The sequence below is a fragment of the Aphelocoma coerulescens genome, chromosome 1 (assembly GCF_041296385.1).
Source record: "Aphelocoma coerulescens isolate FSJ_1873_10779 chromosome 1, UR_Acoe_1.0, whole genome shotgun sequence".
In the NCBI taxonomy this organism is placed as follows: domain Eukaryota; kingdom Metazoa; phylum Chordata; class Aves; order Passeriformes; family Corvidae; genus Aphelocoma; species Aphelocoma coerulescens.
The window spans coordinates 28,932,741-28,947,862 of NC_091013.1; the positions used below are offsets into that span (position 1 = coordinate 28,932,741).

Below are 15,122 nucleotides of genomic sequence, written 5' to 3' on the forward strand. Positions count from 1 at the left end.
TGCCAGGAATGAGTTAGACATTGTTACTTCTGCCTTGGAAATGAGGTAAGTTCTTACGATGTCTGCCAACTACTCAGTTTTTCGAACCTCTCTTTGCTCAGAAGTTCCCGAGGCCTCTGGTTGTCAGATAAAGTGAAATGGTAGTCTCAAATGTTGCTGTTGGTTATTTCCAGAGGGTCATAAGAGATATCAGGGATGCAGGCAGAAAAAAGAGCTAAGAGGAGCAGAAGCAAATTATACACACAGAAGTAAGGTTTTGGAGAAAAAGCCATGAGCAGTGGGGCAGTGAGAGGGGGGAGGACTATGGAAAGGGGATTTTGCCTAAAAATGCTTAAGCGTGCTGCTGGGAGCACCACAGGGAATGTGAGCTATTTTTTACATAATAGCAAGTCTCTGGTGCTGTCAGAAACACAGAGTGATTAGTTTCTTGGAACAATCACAGTGTGTTTGTTTCATGCGTCTGGAACACGGAATAATAAATCATGATTATACTGAAATTAATAAATCTTAAATTAAGGGGTAATATTTGCCAGCTCAGAAGACCAGCAATTACTGCAACGTCTGTAGTAATTTGACATCCCAGATTCCATCTGCAGGAGTAGGAAACCCAAAAGTCTCTTCCTGTCTGTCACATTCAGGGCCCACTTGGCAGTCAAGTTGAATCCAGTGGAAAGAAGCAACATAGACCTATGCATAGGTCTCTGCTCTACCATCATTTAGAATCATCTGAAGACCCCTCATCTGTTGTTGGGGGTCATCTCTCTATCCCAAAGCACTTCTGAAGACATGCCACCAACATCTCTACCGAAAAAATTATGGAGCTGAGTTTAACAAACACTTAGAATCGGAAGGAATGTGAAGATGGCAAGGACCAAAATGTTTCACTCTAGTTTCCTTAAAATTAAAGGCACTATCTGTTCCTTAGTAAGGGGAAAAAAGGAGAAAGGATGCTAGGGAAAGTAGAGGGAAAGACTGTATTTCATAAGAATTGTTGTCTTTCACACTCTGTGTTTTAACTCTTCATTATTTCTTCTTCATGCAGTTCTCAGCCTGGTGAGGGCTGTTCAGCGTGGCTGCCCCACATGGTACAGACAGCTACTGCTTAAGGAGTTGTTTGATGGGCTGCCTTTATCCTGCAATGGTCTGTATGGCTTTTTTTTAATCCATGAGGTCCTGGGATGGATTGTCTGACAATGTTGCTTGTCCAGTGACAGACCTGCCAGTCCTGTAACATGGTGTCTCAGCTTTCCAAGCTGTTGGAAACTCAGCTGTCAACAAGAGGGATTTTCCTTAGCAGATACCATTCCTTTAAATGCTGGGCTGATCCCTGAAGTGTCTTCTGGTATTCTGTCTGCTTCTTTATCAAGCACCACTACACTTCTCCTTTGTGATCAAATTATGTTCCTCTGCACATCAGTGATAAAAGCTGTTTGTCTACTCAGCTGGGAGAGATGAAAGCAGCAGAAAAAGGGACACAGCTGTGTTTTTGCCTGGGTCATCCATTGCAAACCCTCTCTTACATCTCAATTTTCCACAGAGAGCAGGTCATGGTAGCAATTACACAGAAAGGGACAGACCCCATGGTGACCAGTGTCTCACTGCCACATTCACTTTGGGACGTCTCTTTTAGGAGATAGATTTCTCTGAATGAAACTGGGACTAACTGGATTGAAAGTCCTGACTAACTTTAAAAATGTAATGAAATCTTTGTCCAAACTGACCATAATGGTCTAAAATGCTTTCGGCTCCATCCCAGACCATGCTGTCACAGAGACACACTTGGATTTGAGTCTCAATCATCTGTCTTATCACATAGCATCATATTATCCTTCTAAAGATAGCTTTTCCTTTAAAAAACAGAAGGTCTTTGATGATACTGAACCATGGCACCTTTCTCTAAATTACTGTAGAAAATTGTTTAACACTGTACGCGAAAATTCTTCAAACATATTAATAAAGTAAACGTGGAAGTATTCTTTTTTACAGATTAGATTGGAGCTTCTAAACCACTAATGTTTCCACATTGATTTAGGCTAAACATAAACAATATAAGTCTTGAATCATCCCAAAGCAGCCAGACTTTCTCTATCTGCCTTGGCTGGGGTGATTTTAATGGATTGTCCAAAGATGTCTGTAATTCCCTCATCAGAATCTGTGAAACCTTGGTATTTCTTACCTGATGTGTCTTTCTACTTGAGGTTCAAGTCACCTAGGGGATGAAAGGAAGGTCAGAATATTTCAAAAAGCCTTGTGACTTGGAGACTGAATTGGGAAAGAAAATGCATGCTGAAGAAACCTTTTTATCCTTTGTATATTCGTCATAATCTTGGGAAAAATACATATGTGTGGCCATCTTATGAGAATGAAATTTCAGGAAAATTTAATATTGCCTGGCTGTTATTTTAGGTTTAATGAACTAAATTGCAACATCTGCACTAGTCTACACTACTTCCTAAGTGGTAGTGCCAAAAATAGCAGCTCTCCTAAATGCACCCTCTCATATTCAATTGAAGCTTGTATTATAGAGATTCAAGCATCAAAAAGGAGATTAGTTCAATTCTGATAAAGTAACTTAACAGTTTCCAGGATAAATTGGTGGAGTAAGGAATCAACCAGTAGCTTAGCCATTTTCAAACCTAAAAGTGTATATTTTCCTCTCCCCTGCTCTCTCAGAGACATTGTATTTCTCTGTGTCTCAGACCGGGGGAAATGGAGATATTCCACTTCCAGCTGTCTCTTTCCACCACTTTTTTTAGTTCATTCTTTTCAGACAGAAAAGGAGATAAGTGCTGAAATTATAGTTATTCCAGCATCAGCCCAGTAGCTGAAGTGAGACTTATGAACGCTTAGTAAAATCACTGAGAAGTCCTGCTATGAGAAGGATAATATTTCCACCTTTTTTCCCATATAGAGGTACAGCATTCTACACACAGAATTAACCTGTTAAACACACAGACCACTGAAGAACAAGCAATATATGCTATGTAAATGTTATGTACATGAGGAAAATATAAACCATAGGATAAGCTTCTAAATCGCTGTATGGTACTTGCATTTCCACTCTTAATTTAAGCCCCCTATTGGAAGCACTGCCCCTGTTTTCATTGCATTGACTCCTCTGAAGCCTTGAAGATGCCTGATCTCTGCTGGGTTCATCAGAGAACCAATGCAGTAAAAACAAAATATTATATATATATATATATATATATATATATGGAAAAATAAGAAGTGGGTTACATAATAAATTTGTTAGTGAAAGGACCCCTGCCCTTTCCTCCCCATATCTCTGAAAATTAATTAAATTTGGGGCTCTCCCACCCACCCACACCTGTTGGATTTGATTCTGATGGGAAAGGGGCTGGGGGCTGCTGCCAATCACTGATGAATATTTATTTGCCAGCTAAAACGTGGAGTGAGTGGTACTGAAGGAGGGTAAGAGGTCTGATATTCCCTGTACCTTCCCTAGCAGTGTTTGGTGGAGTGCATACACCTCATCTTGGGATGAGGGAAGCTGTCTGGTAACCTTCCTCATCCCTTCCACAGCTCCACACAATCTTGATGTAGCTGCTGAGTGTCGTCCCATATTGAGCCCACAAATCAATGGGTTGTAAATTGGCAGAGGCTCTTCTGCCTTCACGGAATCAGAGGTGTTATATTAAATTAGGCAAAAATTACCTTAGCTCCCCTAAGTCAACCCAGAGCTGCAATAGATAAACTAAATCACTTCAGATGGAGCCAGTATATATTTAAACTTGTAACTGTGAACACACTTGTCTTGTATGACCACAGGGATCATCAAAAAATTCCTGTCAGACTTGCTGCAGTAGCTGTCAATGGACAGATGGGGAAATAAAAATATCATGGAAATTTAAAAAAAATCAATTAACACATTCAAAATATTTAGTTTGTTTAGAAAAGTTTGGAAATAAACTGAATCAAATATCCCAATTCTAATCACCTTCAAGACCTTCTTTCTCTTTAATGTGCACTACTAAATCAGAGCTGAGGTAAGAACAGCAACTAAGACGGAAATAAATGATCGTTGTTGCAATAGTTTAATCTAAAAGAAAGAAACTATTACTCCTATTATGTTTATGCTCTAACTAGTCCTTTGTAAATTTGTTAACAACCTACACATGCGTTTGGCTGCCCTGAGCTTTATATTTACAGATGGTGAAGCTAAAGAACAGAAAGATGAAAAGTCTCATCCAAGGGCATCTAGCAAGTCACTGATGGGACTGGAAATCCAACCAGTAGCTTTCCCAAGATACAGGTGCAGCTCCAAGGTAGCCCATGGGTTCAGTGAAAATTGTTTACTCTCTGGTTTAATTCATTTTACAGTGCCACTGCAAATACAAGGGAAGAGCTGGGGACTCCCCACATGGCTGGGGAGTGCAGCAGCTTTGATTTAAATAAGATTTAATTGTCATGGCATCCTTAATCCTCTATGCCCATTGTCAGTCCTCCAGGGTATGATGCCTGTGTTTTGAAAACTCAACAGCAAAGGCTGGATCAGCTGACAAACGGATCATTGCTGATCATCAAAATTACTCACATCTGTAAAGGAGATTTAGCTTCTGATAGAAGAACTAAGAATGGCCCTTTTCCACCATTTTATTCTGTGCTTTCCTAGATTTGAAGTAGCACTGAGACCAACTAACACATTTCACCCCCATTCCAAATCTGACTACATTTGGATGCATAAGAGGACAGCAAGTACAGGTCAGGGTTCTGGCATAAGTTTGTTTTGCAGGAGAAACCCTTATCTAACCCACGTGTACATCTACACCACTGCTCAGGCACGTGTCAGAACCCAGTGTCCAAAACTGGACCATCTGGCATCTTCTGGATGCAAAGCAACAGCAAGACTGTCTCGAGATAATGGGCTTTACATTTTTATCCTTCTGGTTTTCCTTAAGGTTGAAAGCATTCATACTAAAGCTCCTCCCTTTGGCAAGCATCAGTCATTACTGAAGAAATTACCCCAAAATGCCTTCCCAGCCTACCCCTCAAGCTGCAGAGAGCAGACATCTCCCATGAGCTTCTGATCCAAATTCTTCCCTCCGGGAGGCTTCCCAGGACCCTCACTGTTTTGATTAGCAGAATGTGTTTCTGCTAGAATGGTTGATAGATGAAATTGGATTTTGTAGCAGAAGAAGTAGTTCCTGGTTATAGTGGGATTAATAGTTCCCCCTCTTCCCACCATGTGCACACTGACAGGGCTCTCGACTGGCTACTGAGCATGTGCTGAGACAATCTGTTCCTTTGGCTTTCTCTTACACAAAGATGGATGGTTTTGGTTTCATTGATTTCCCCTGCTTTTTTTCGTTTTCCTCCTGATTATGAGGGAGCTTGGCAAGAAATAAGGGTGGAGAGAAACTAGGCTGGGGTCTGAATGCTCGTAAAAGAATGCCCGCACGCTTGGTCTTTGTAAAAATGTGCACCTCTCCACAAAGGAGAAGAGAGACAGGCTGTTTCACTCTTCTTTGGCAAGACACTAAGCAGGAAAAATGACCAAAACAAATAAAACCTCATACCAATTTTAACCAAGGACTTTATTCTCTCAGCCAGGTGAAGAGCCTTACAAATGCTTGGGTTTGAGTTGCTGTAAAACCTCTCCGGTAAAGAGCGAGCTCTTGGATTTAGCAAAGCCATGTTATTAATAAGCATCAGGGGTTTAGAGAAACAAAGGCTGGAGGAGGGGAGATGGAGCCTTATTTTAGGAAGGGGGCCAAAAACGACAAGATGTTTAGGAGGGGGAAGTATTGACACCCTTGGAATAGAGAAAAGTGTTGAATGCCAGCTGCAGAGCGCTTCAAAGAATGAGAGTCTCAGATGCTTTTGTCTCCTTATATGGTAAAATGATAGCGAGGGGTTTCACTAGGCTGGGGAAGGCAGCAGTCTCTTTCCACACAACACTGACTGCAGAGCTGGAATCGGCAGAGCCGCTCTTTGCAGGCAGCAGAAAGCCCCAGCTGGCTGTACAGCTCTCCGCTGCAAGCAGGCCAGTGTGCTCTTTGCACATTTGTTAATGGATGTGACCCCCTGTCCCCGGTCCAGGAGGTGGCATTAACTGCCCGCTGCTGCTCTGTAAGTAAATATCCCTTTTTTCCCCTTCCCTCCCACTACCCACAGAACATATCTTTGGAGGTGTCGCTTTAAACAAAGGGTGCAGAGAGGAGGAAAGGGTTGTTTAATGCCCCAGTGGGTTGTTGGGGAAGGGTGCAAGCAGAGAGATTGCTGGTCCCCCTTTCTCCTGAGTGCTCGGGGAGGGCTGTGAAGAGGAGAGAACGACAAATTTCTTATCACAGCAATTACTGCTGCATGTCCGTCAGTAAAGTGACACATCAGCGAGCTGATGAGGAGCTGGGTCTTTTCATGTGTAACTATTTTTAATGACTGTATTGTGCTGTGTGTGTAATCCACTGGGGAAGTGATAAAAAGCAGAAGATGGGGTCTTAGATTCCTTACACCTCCGTGCACTCCTGCTGCAGAGCTCAACAAAGGAGCATTTTTGTACTGTAGCAAGAGCAGATGCAAATGAAACAAAGGTAGCCTTTCCTCTTTGCAGGCAAACAGTGTGGACAGATTGTGTATGGGAGAAACGGGGAGCCATCAGCATCGCATTTCTTCTTTTTATATGGAGAGAATAAATTAGAATACAAATCCCAATTAATAGCTCTGCATTCCTTCTTTCTGTGCTTCTTTCTGTGTGCATGTGTGTGCAGCCACAATAACCCAGTCCTTACTGTATGCTAAGGTGGATTTCTCTGTGTACATAATAAAGGAAATACTAACTTTCATTGTCTGCGTTGATGGCTGTTCCAAACTTTCTGCTTCCCCCAAGGGATATGGCTTTTATTTGGTTGACCAGATACCTGCATATTTCAGCTTTGCTGTGTACAGAGACACACACAGTCATGAGACAGCAAACCTTACAAAAATATATATAGGAGCAAGTCAGTCGGTCTGTGATTGCTACTCCCCTGACTCCAATCTGGAGGTATATTAACTGAGATTGCTAATTGACACAGATTGCCAGGGTCAATAGCTGTAACCTTTATTGATGGCTATGCGTATTTATATGTTGGCTTGAATAGGAATTGTTCTAAAAGGAACCAACATAAGGCTGTGTTATTAGATAGACAAATGCATCCAAATGTGAAAGAATGCTACAGTTAAGGCTGTCTCTGGGTTTCTGCTGTGAACCCTATTTTCATCAGTTCATAAATTTACAGGACTCCCAGCTTTCTGGCCAAAATCTTTTGTGCCTTATATCAGCCAGATAGTAAACTTTGAAAATGATTGCTTCAGGCATTTGGATATGGAAGGCAAAAAAAAAGGTCTGTATTTGTTTATTTTACAAAAATTTATGTCTGTTTTGTGCACCTGTAGATCCACCTAGGAAAGGATGGATTCTAAAGATTGCTTTTTTAAATAGAACCTGACCAATTCTTGGTCACATATGAAGAAATTTTTTTTTAAAGCATCTGAGTTGCTATATTGAAAACTCAGTTCCTGATGCACCAATAGCATTACTATCAAAATCTGACCAGAGCATTAATAAAACTATAGTTTATCCTAGCCACAGGGCAAAATGATCTCTGGCTTGTGAACCAACATGTGGTTGAGGTGAGTGGGGCAGCTGAAAATACAAAATTATGTTGTTGAGAAATCAAAGCGTAAAAGTTACCTGGGGTTCCCATATGACATCTCCATCTAACTAGCACGCTTGAGGCTAGGGGATGGACCAGTTCTTGTGGTCTTTTGGAAAAGCCCAAAGGCTAAAGTGCTGGGATAAAATATAGTTACTTTTGGTTCTCACCATTCTGCCAAATGTGCTCCCAAGGGACCAAATAGTCACTTCCAGGTGGTTTGGATTTACAGGAAAATATTACTAGCTTTTGTGAAATCACTGTTATCTCACAGCAGTGGCTATATTGTGTCAAATATTGTTTGGCCATGTGAAGTTCCTACCGTGAAGAGCATGTAATGGTGATTCCCAACTGAAGTACTCAGGTACAAATAATGATCTGTTTCCCATTTCTTAGAGAAGTCTAGGGACAGCACTTTGCCTGAAATCTTTCCTGTCCATACAGACATTAGCTCTCCCAGATGGCACACCATTAGAAAAGAGATCAGACAACTCCTTTGATCACACACAGCACAGTCTGCCAGGATTCCATCACGCTTGGAATGTCAGAATCAAAAAAAAAAAAGCAAACCCAAAACATTGGTGACAAAGTAGAAGTCCTACAGTTGTAAGGGTTAGTGGCAGTTTCTGCTGCACTGCTCTGCAAACACAAGCTTTCATCCCAAAAGAAAGGGATGAGACAGGCTGCAAAGACCTATATGCTCAAGGGACCCCCAGCTCAGTTCTCCAGGGCATTGGAGGGACTCCTGGCTCAGTTCTCTGGGGCACTGAGCCCTGAGCCTCAGAGCCAAGCAATGTGTTACCTGCTGATGTCCTCACCTCCCTGCCTTGCCTTATCTCACAGGGGCCAGGACATTCAGAGTTAAGGGTCAGATATGTGTTAACACCATCAGCCACAAGCAATGCCTGTTGCTGCTGGCCAGCATGCTCACGCTCTTTCAAGGTCCCCATGGACCAGGGACATTCAGGTCTAAGTCTCATTCATGTTTCTCTGATGGATAAATCTGTCCTGAGCATCTCTGGACAAACTCTGAATGGTGTAGTGTTGTAGGGAATCATCTTCCCTCACTTGGGTACTGCTTCAGAGACTGGGGGAATCTCATAATTTGCATTTTTAGACTGATTAATTCTAATAGTGTAATTTTAATGTTTCATTTACATATGCATAGTTATTTGTGATGCAGATTCACCCCAAGTGAGAGTGTGAAATGGCAGGGTAATGACAGGTTTCATGAAAATAAATCTTGGATACATTGACAGCCACTGAAGCATTAACATTTCAACAATATTAATTAGCTATATATAGACAGAATTTGATTGTAAACCACTAGAGCCTTCTTCTAAGGATGAACATCAAAATACCCATGCCAGGTGAAAAAGTTAATTTTGTTCCTTTTCACATACCCCTCTGTTTTGTACTGGATTATATAAACTAGGAGGTTGAATGGTTACTGTACATGTAATAATACGCTGCAAGAGGAATGCAGGTGAGCATAACACTGACATAAGCATATTCGATGCTCCCTTTTACAGGAAATGTTTGAATTTAAAGTTTCAAATATATCAGCCACTCAAGAGAAAGGTCTAAGGTATCACTCTGATGGTGTGAGTTAGTTCTAGACCCTTGGCAAGCACAAGTGTAAGGGCTCAAAACCCACCACTGCTTCTTCACTTCATCTTGCATAATAAAAGCAGCAAATGGCATAAAGCCATTAAATACCTGTAAGCTTTCACATAGATGTATTTTGTCTTTGCTCTGAAGCACTCTTGAGATTTAGAGCGTGCAGCTCTCCATGGTAGATTCAACATCTTCCTTCTTCAGTTAGAAAGAATCTTGCCCACAAAAAGATTTCCTATGTCCCTGTCACCAGGCTCTCTATGTCCTTCTGTGCTTTGTTCTGTAGCTCCCACACACCAGAGGCAGTTTGGCTCAACCTTAGTGGATGTTCTCTCTGCTCTCTGTGTCCAGTCTCCAGCCACAAACCCCCCAAAAACTGGGCTAAACTGGTTCCACCCAGGTACAATCAATCTGGTTTTCTAAGATGTGCCCAGCTGAATGGGTGCCCCCCAAGGTTTACATAGCCTCCTTTGTCATGTTTTGGAAGGCCATGGGCATGGCAGCAGGGAAGTTTGGATAGCTCCAAATGCCCTGAGGCATTCACTGCCACAGCAGACATACATTAACTGATCCCCCAAACCACGCGTGCCAATTATCTTAGACACAAGGGGGCTTTGTGGTCTTACCTCAGCAAACAGAGCCAGAGCTAAGCTGCTAGAGGCCAGAACAAATAATAAAGCATTCTTCTTCCACAGAGTCGTCCCAGCTTTTCTTCTATCCTTTCTATAAAGAAGGAAACACAGGCTATTTGGGACACTGTTCTGGTTTTGTGCCCTGGGTTGTAGTACACGGGATTTCAAAAATACAGAAAAATTTGGAAACATGACTGAATGGTAGCACATGGCATTTCTGGGTATTTTTATCTTAAAGTCTAATTTCTCTGAGATTAGCAGTGTTCCTGTCAATAAGAGAAAGCAATCCTTTTCTGGAAAAACAAACCCTTGTTGTAGTTTCGTGTCTGCAGACATTTAGCTTATACACTACTTTTGCAGGATAGTGCCAGAAATAATAATAAGGTTTATTAATCTTATAATATTTTTCTCCTCTATCATTTTCTCTTATCTACTTAAATGTTCTTATTAGAAATATGAATTTTTATGCTTAAGCAGTATCAAGTACTCAACCTTTCCTTTGAGCAAGTATTTGCTTATTCTGAAAGAGAAAGAAGGAGGACAGCAATTTCAAAAGGCTTTAAAACAGAAAATAAGAGCAAGCCTTTCCACTTGAACTGTGCTCTTCCTTGCTGTGGCAGATTTAAATCATGCTGCATGTTATTTCAATAGGCTCCTTTTGTAATTGAAATATGTGTAGGAATATTGGTAAGACCATATATCCTCCAGTCATTTCAATATCAACCTAAGATCACCATAGAGTAAACTCCGTGGGGTACAATTTCAAAGTGTCAGAGCTCAGTTCTTCTGTGGCATTTGTAGGTATTACCACTGGTTCTTGCTCTACCTCTGCTGGTGTGGCTGGCTCTAGACTGGAGCAGATTTTTTTTGACTGCCAAACACAATAAACCACACAGAAACCACAAGTGGAGTGTTCCTTCTCCACTACTACAACTGGGATTACTTTAGCCAGATGCATGAGGGGCCTTTCCACACAAGAAACATTTTCTGTTAGGGTTTTTTTATTATTTATGTTCTGCGAAGGAATACAATCTTAACCAGCACACTATCCACTTTCCAATTCATGATAGGCTGACTGGGCAATCCAGACAGGAACCGGGTGTGCTTTGGTTACCTGCAGATGTTAATGCAGTCTGTCTGGTCAGAAAAATGCTCTAAAGAGATTAAAAAACCTCAAAAAAGAGATCAGAATGTTATACCATACGCAAAATAAGTCAGCCATTTCCAAAGAAGGTGAGTCCTTGGAAAAATCCAAACATAATTTTGAAGAATAGTGTAAGGTAACTTTATTAAAAATTAAACTTTTTTTCTTTGAATAGCTCTTAAAATTTAGCATCTAAAGGCATAACTGGGATATTTTACTTGGGGTCAATTTTTTATTGTTTTTTTGTTGTTATTATTACTATTATTTTCAAGCATTAAAGCAAATTTTCCTGGCTTTTGCTGAAGAGCTTCTAAGACATCTGTGAATATCTACTCTGAGCTTAAGAAACAGCTATGAACACCTCTGTAACTGAGTACTTATATCCTAATCTTTATGTGGACACTGGTAAGCGCTCTGGGCTTGTTAACAGGGCTGTTCTGGGAGAGAAATGACATATCATAAGGGTCTTGTTTTCTTGAAGACAGAGTGTCAAATTCTTTTGATGTGCTTACTTCAGGATTGCTCTTCCATAGCAGCAGCAAGAGAAAAAGGCTTCTGCTTTCTTCTCAGTTTAAAAATTTAAAGGAGAAGGAGTGCAGCTACATCTGCCTAAGCATCCCTGTCTCATTTACAAGCTGGGCATTAACGCCAGATCAGTTGTCCCTCACAGCCTGGCTAGTCTTTTCATTGGCCAGCCTTAGTGTAAGGCAGCAAATGTCCTTCTGTAGCCCCTGGAGGGAGACCTGCCTTTTGTGCATCAGCTGGCTTGGCTCCCCGTGGCCAGGAGCCGCTGCTAAAGGGTCACAGCTCCGAGCAACTCAGAGCATCAGGGTCCTATTGCCAGCAGGACCTCCAAGCACACAGGTTTCCTTTGCTCCATCATGACAGTGTTTGTGGGCACTCATTCCATGATGAAGAGGATAAGATACACCTGGACAGCCAAACAAAGAGGGCTACCAGCCCTTAATGTGGTTTTGTAAATCTAAACACATAGGAGTGCTTTGGGTGTTGGTGATGTGTATCTACACCAGCTAACTTTCTCATGCTGGGGTTCAGGTGAATTCCAACCATATATAACTTTCCCCCACCTCTCATCAGTACTACAAGAAAATGGTCATCTCTTATTTTTCCAAAGTAAATTAAAAAGAAATAAAATTAGATTTCCCCTTTTTCCCCTTGCATGGCCTTATGGTCTGGTTTCAAAAGAGGGTTAGGTCTTCCAGGAGTGTCTTCCTGTTGCTGCAACAAGATGACAGATAATGAATGTGGTAAGAGCAGCTAAGTTACAGGGGAAAAATCACCTCTTGCCAGAAAGACCAGCAGAGTTTGAACCGTCAGTTCATGGTTGTAAATAAATCTTTGCATTTCAGCCTTTGGAGCATTAACATAAATTGTTTCCAAATGCTCTAGATCTGCATGGCTCATGTCACTGGAGTTGCCAGACACAAATCTTCCTTCCTCAGGGGAAGAGAAATAAACAGATAGAAAATTCTCCATGTGCACTGTTCTTCTGGAAAAATAGTCAGGTGGGAGAAATGTGTGTACATTTTGAAGGAAGAGCTTATGTTTCCTGTGCAGGTGGCTAGCACAACATACTGATCCAGGGGACAGGTAGAGAGAGCCCCAGCACTATTGACCGAATTAAGTCAACAGCAAGTCCCCCTTTGGCATCTACAGGGGCTTAATTCTGTGTCTCCAAATACTGTTACAACAAGAGATCAGAACTTCACTGAATAAACTAAACAACTCCTACAGGTTTTAGATATTTTCCCTTGGCCTCCTTCTCTCTCTTGTGCATGTGCATCTGCCCCTCTCAGCGCTCAACACCCCTAAGAAGAGTTGAAATAAGAGATGCACACAACATCATTTATTAGGCTTGCAGACATAGCTGAAAAAGCAGGCAAGGTCTGTTTTTTCAGCAGTCAAAAGTGTCATGGGATGGGAGAACATAGGATAATTTCTTAATGACATGATGAGACCTAATATTTATGAGTTAACATGATAACTTTAGGAATTGCTGATAGTAAAATGACACTGAGCCAACATGGAAAGAAGAGGAAATAAGCATAGAATTTAAATCAGTCTGCTAAATTTTTGGTAATTTTCCTGCCAATTCTTACGTCCTGGGAGACACAGTGTGGGTAGTACTAACATTTGCCATAAGCTGTAGCTTCTCTTTTGGGCATGAAACAGAAAGCTCTTTGCCTTTTGGAGATGTACTTGTTATGTCTGATGCTGTAGGAGGGAGACTGAATGGCAGAAAAAATCAATTTCTCCTTCATGATTATGTTGAGAGCAATCTGAAAAAGCATAAATATAGAATGACTACAGTGATAAAATCTAAAGACCTTTTACCACAAAGAGGTGTAGTAATGATGAGCTCTGTCCCACAACACTTTACAGTCAACAGGTATCAAACACAAGAGAAAGAAATAGATCAATGGCAAGGAGGTTGAATTGCAATTTGTGTCCATCCACAACTGTGCAAGCCTCCTGTTTTGTTTTGTTTTGTTTTTCCCTTAAAGCCCAAAACAATGGATAAAACCTGCACAAAGCCAAACATGAGGGGATTTTATATAACAGGAATTAATGGACTGGCAATGTAAAGGACCATGTGTACAAAGTGACAGGCAAAAATATTGCTCAGTATGATTTCACATTTCTTGATTGTAAGACAACAGTGAAATTATTTGTTTGAAATTCCTGCTAGTATTTAGTACATAGGACCCATTATTACCTTACATTTAATTCTCCTTGGAGCAGAAAAAACCCTGTACAATATGCTTAAAATACCACATAGTAGATCATGAGATCCAGTCCAAGGCCTGGATTTAAACAGTCTGGAATGTGGTATGCTTCACCCTGAATTCCAGCTTACTGAATGAAACCACATGAACCTGAATTCCTATCTATAAGAGATATTTGATCCAAAATTGATCCCAGATCCAATGAAAGATTAACATAACTAAACCCAAAATGCAGATCTTGGAAAAATTCCTTTCTTTTCTTTCAGTTTCCCAAATCTCTAGAGTTGTTCCTTGAATCTCGCCCAGAGCTGCCCCTGCAGTGTCTTCATAGAGCAGAGTTCATCCCTAAATCCATTTGAGTTGTGGAAATAAGGACTGCCTCTCACTGCTCAGGGTGAGGGGGACAACGCCCTGTGACAATCTTAGAGCACATTTAACTAGATCCCTTTCAGGATAGGAGGGCAGTGCCCAGGAATTTTCTGAAATAGCGGCAGCAGCTGTAAAATAATTGCTGAATTATTTTGAATTGTTGAATTATTACATTATTATATAAATTGTTAAACAAATATATTACATAATGTTTGCCTCTGCTCCTGTGAAATGCACCCAGAAGACAATACAGCACTGAAGATGGAAAGTCCTGTGACCAAGAGACAGGAATGTCCACCTCTAAGGGAACAGTCCTTCTTCCAGTCACAATGCACTTCTATATTTTACAGTTAGCAGCCTTGGATGAAATGGTATAAACCTGCAAAGGAATCACAGTCTGTAGCTTTTCTTTTACATATCATCATTGCAGAGAAATTTTTCACTCTTCAGTATTACACATCTACTTTTAATTCAGGACTAGAACGAACTAATTCTGAAGAAGGGTGACAAATGCAAGGTCATAAGTGGTTTCTACTCACACTTTAACTTAACAATAATGCACATCAAATGGGCAACAAAATCCCATCATTTGGAAAAAAAAAATCTAGTAAAGCCTGGTAAAAGTACAGATTTCTGTCATAAACACAGACTACTTGAACAAAAGCTATCACTCCTCTCAGACTTAGTCATACATCTACACATACAACTCAGTGTACATTGGTCTGACTCAATTCATTTTGCTGAAGTTACTCCAGAAGGAAATTAAGTCCTGTCTAGTTATTTCCTGGGAAAGTCCAAACATGTTAAAGAGAGGAAAGAGAGAGGAAAATAAATCTATGATCATCTTTTAAAAGTTCTGGTAAAGCCTGCACCGCTACTTCAAGAGAAGACTAACTTGCTGAGGAAATGTCCCTTTGTATTGTCCCTGTTCTCCTGCTTTATACTTCCATTGCTGGCT

General features: G+C 40.9%; 1 protein-coding gene across 13 annotated transcripts in view; it reads left to right on the forward strand.

The window, feature by feature from the left end:
• The window catches only part of FHL2 (four and a half LIM domains 2), a 61,753-nt gene that overhangs the window by 31,400 nt on the left and 15,231 nt on the right, over positions 1-15,122 (forward strand). The window contains exon 1 of one of the 13 annotated variants that reach the window (XM_069005146.1): positions 4,171-4,286. The exons of 11 other annotated variants lie outside the window; for them this stretch is intronic. In XM_069005146.1, coding sequence (XP_068861247.1) covers positions 4,233-4,286 — 54 coding nt within the window. In that variant the 5' untranslated portion in view covers positions 4,171-4,232. Of the gene's footprint in view, positions 1-4,170; positions 4,287-5,919; positions 6,091-15,122 lie in introns of those variants that run through there. One more of the 13 variants, XM_069005229.1, reaches the window with a different exon arrangement.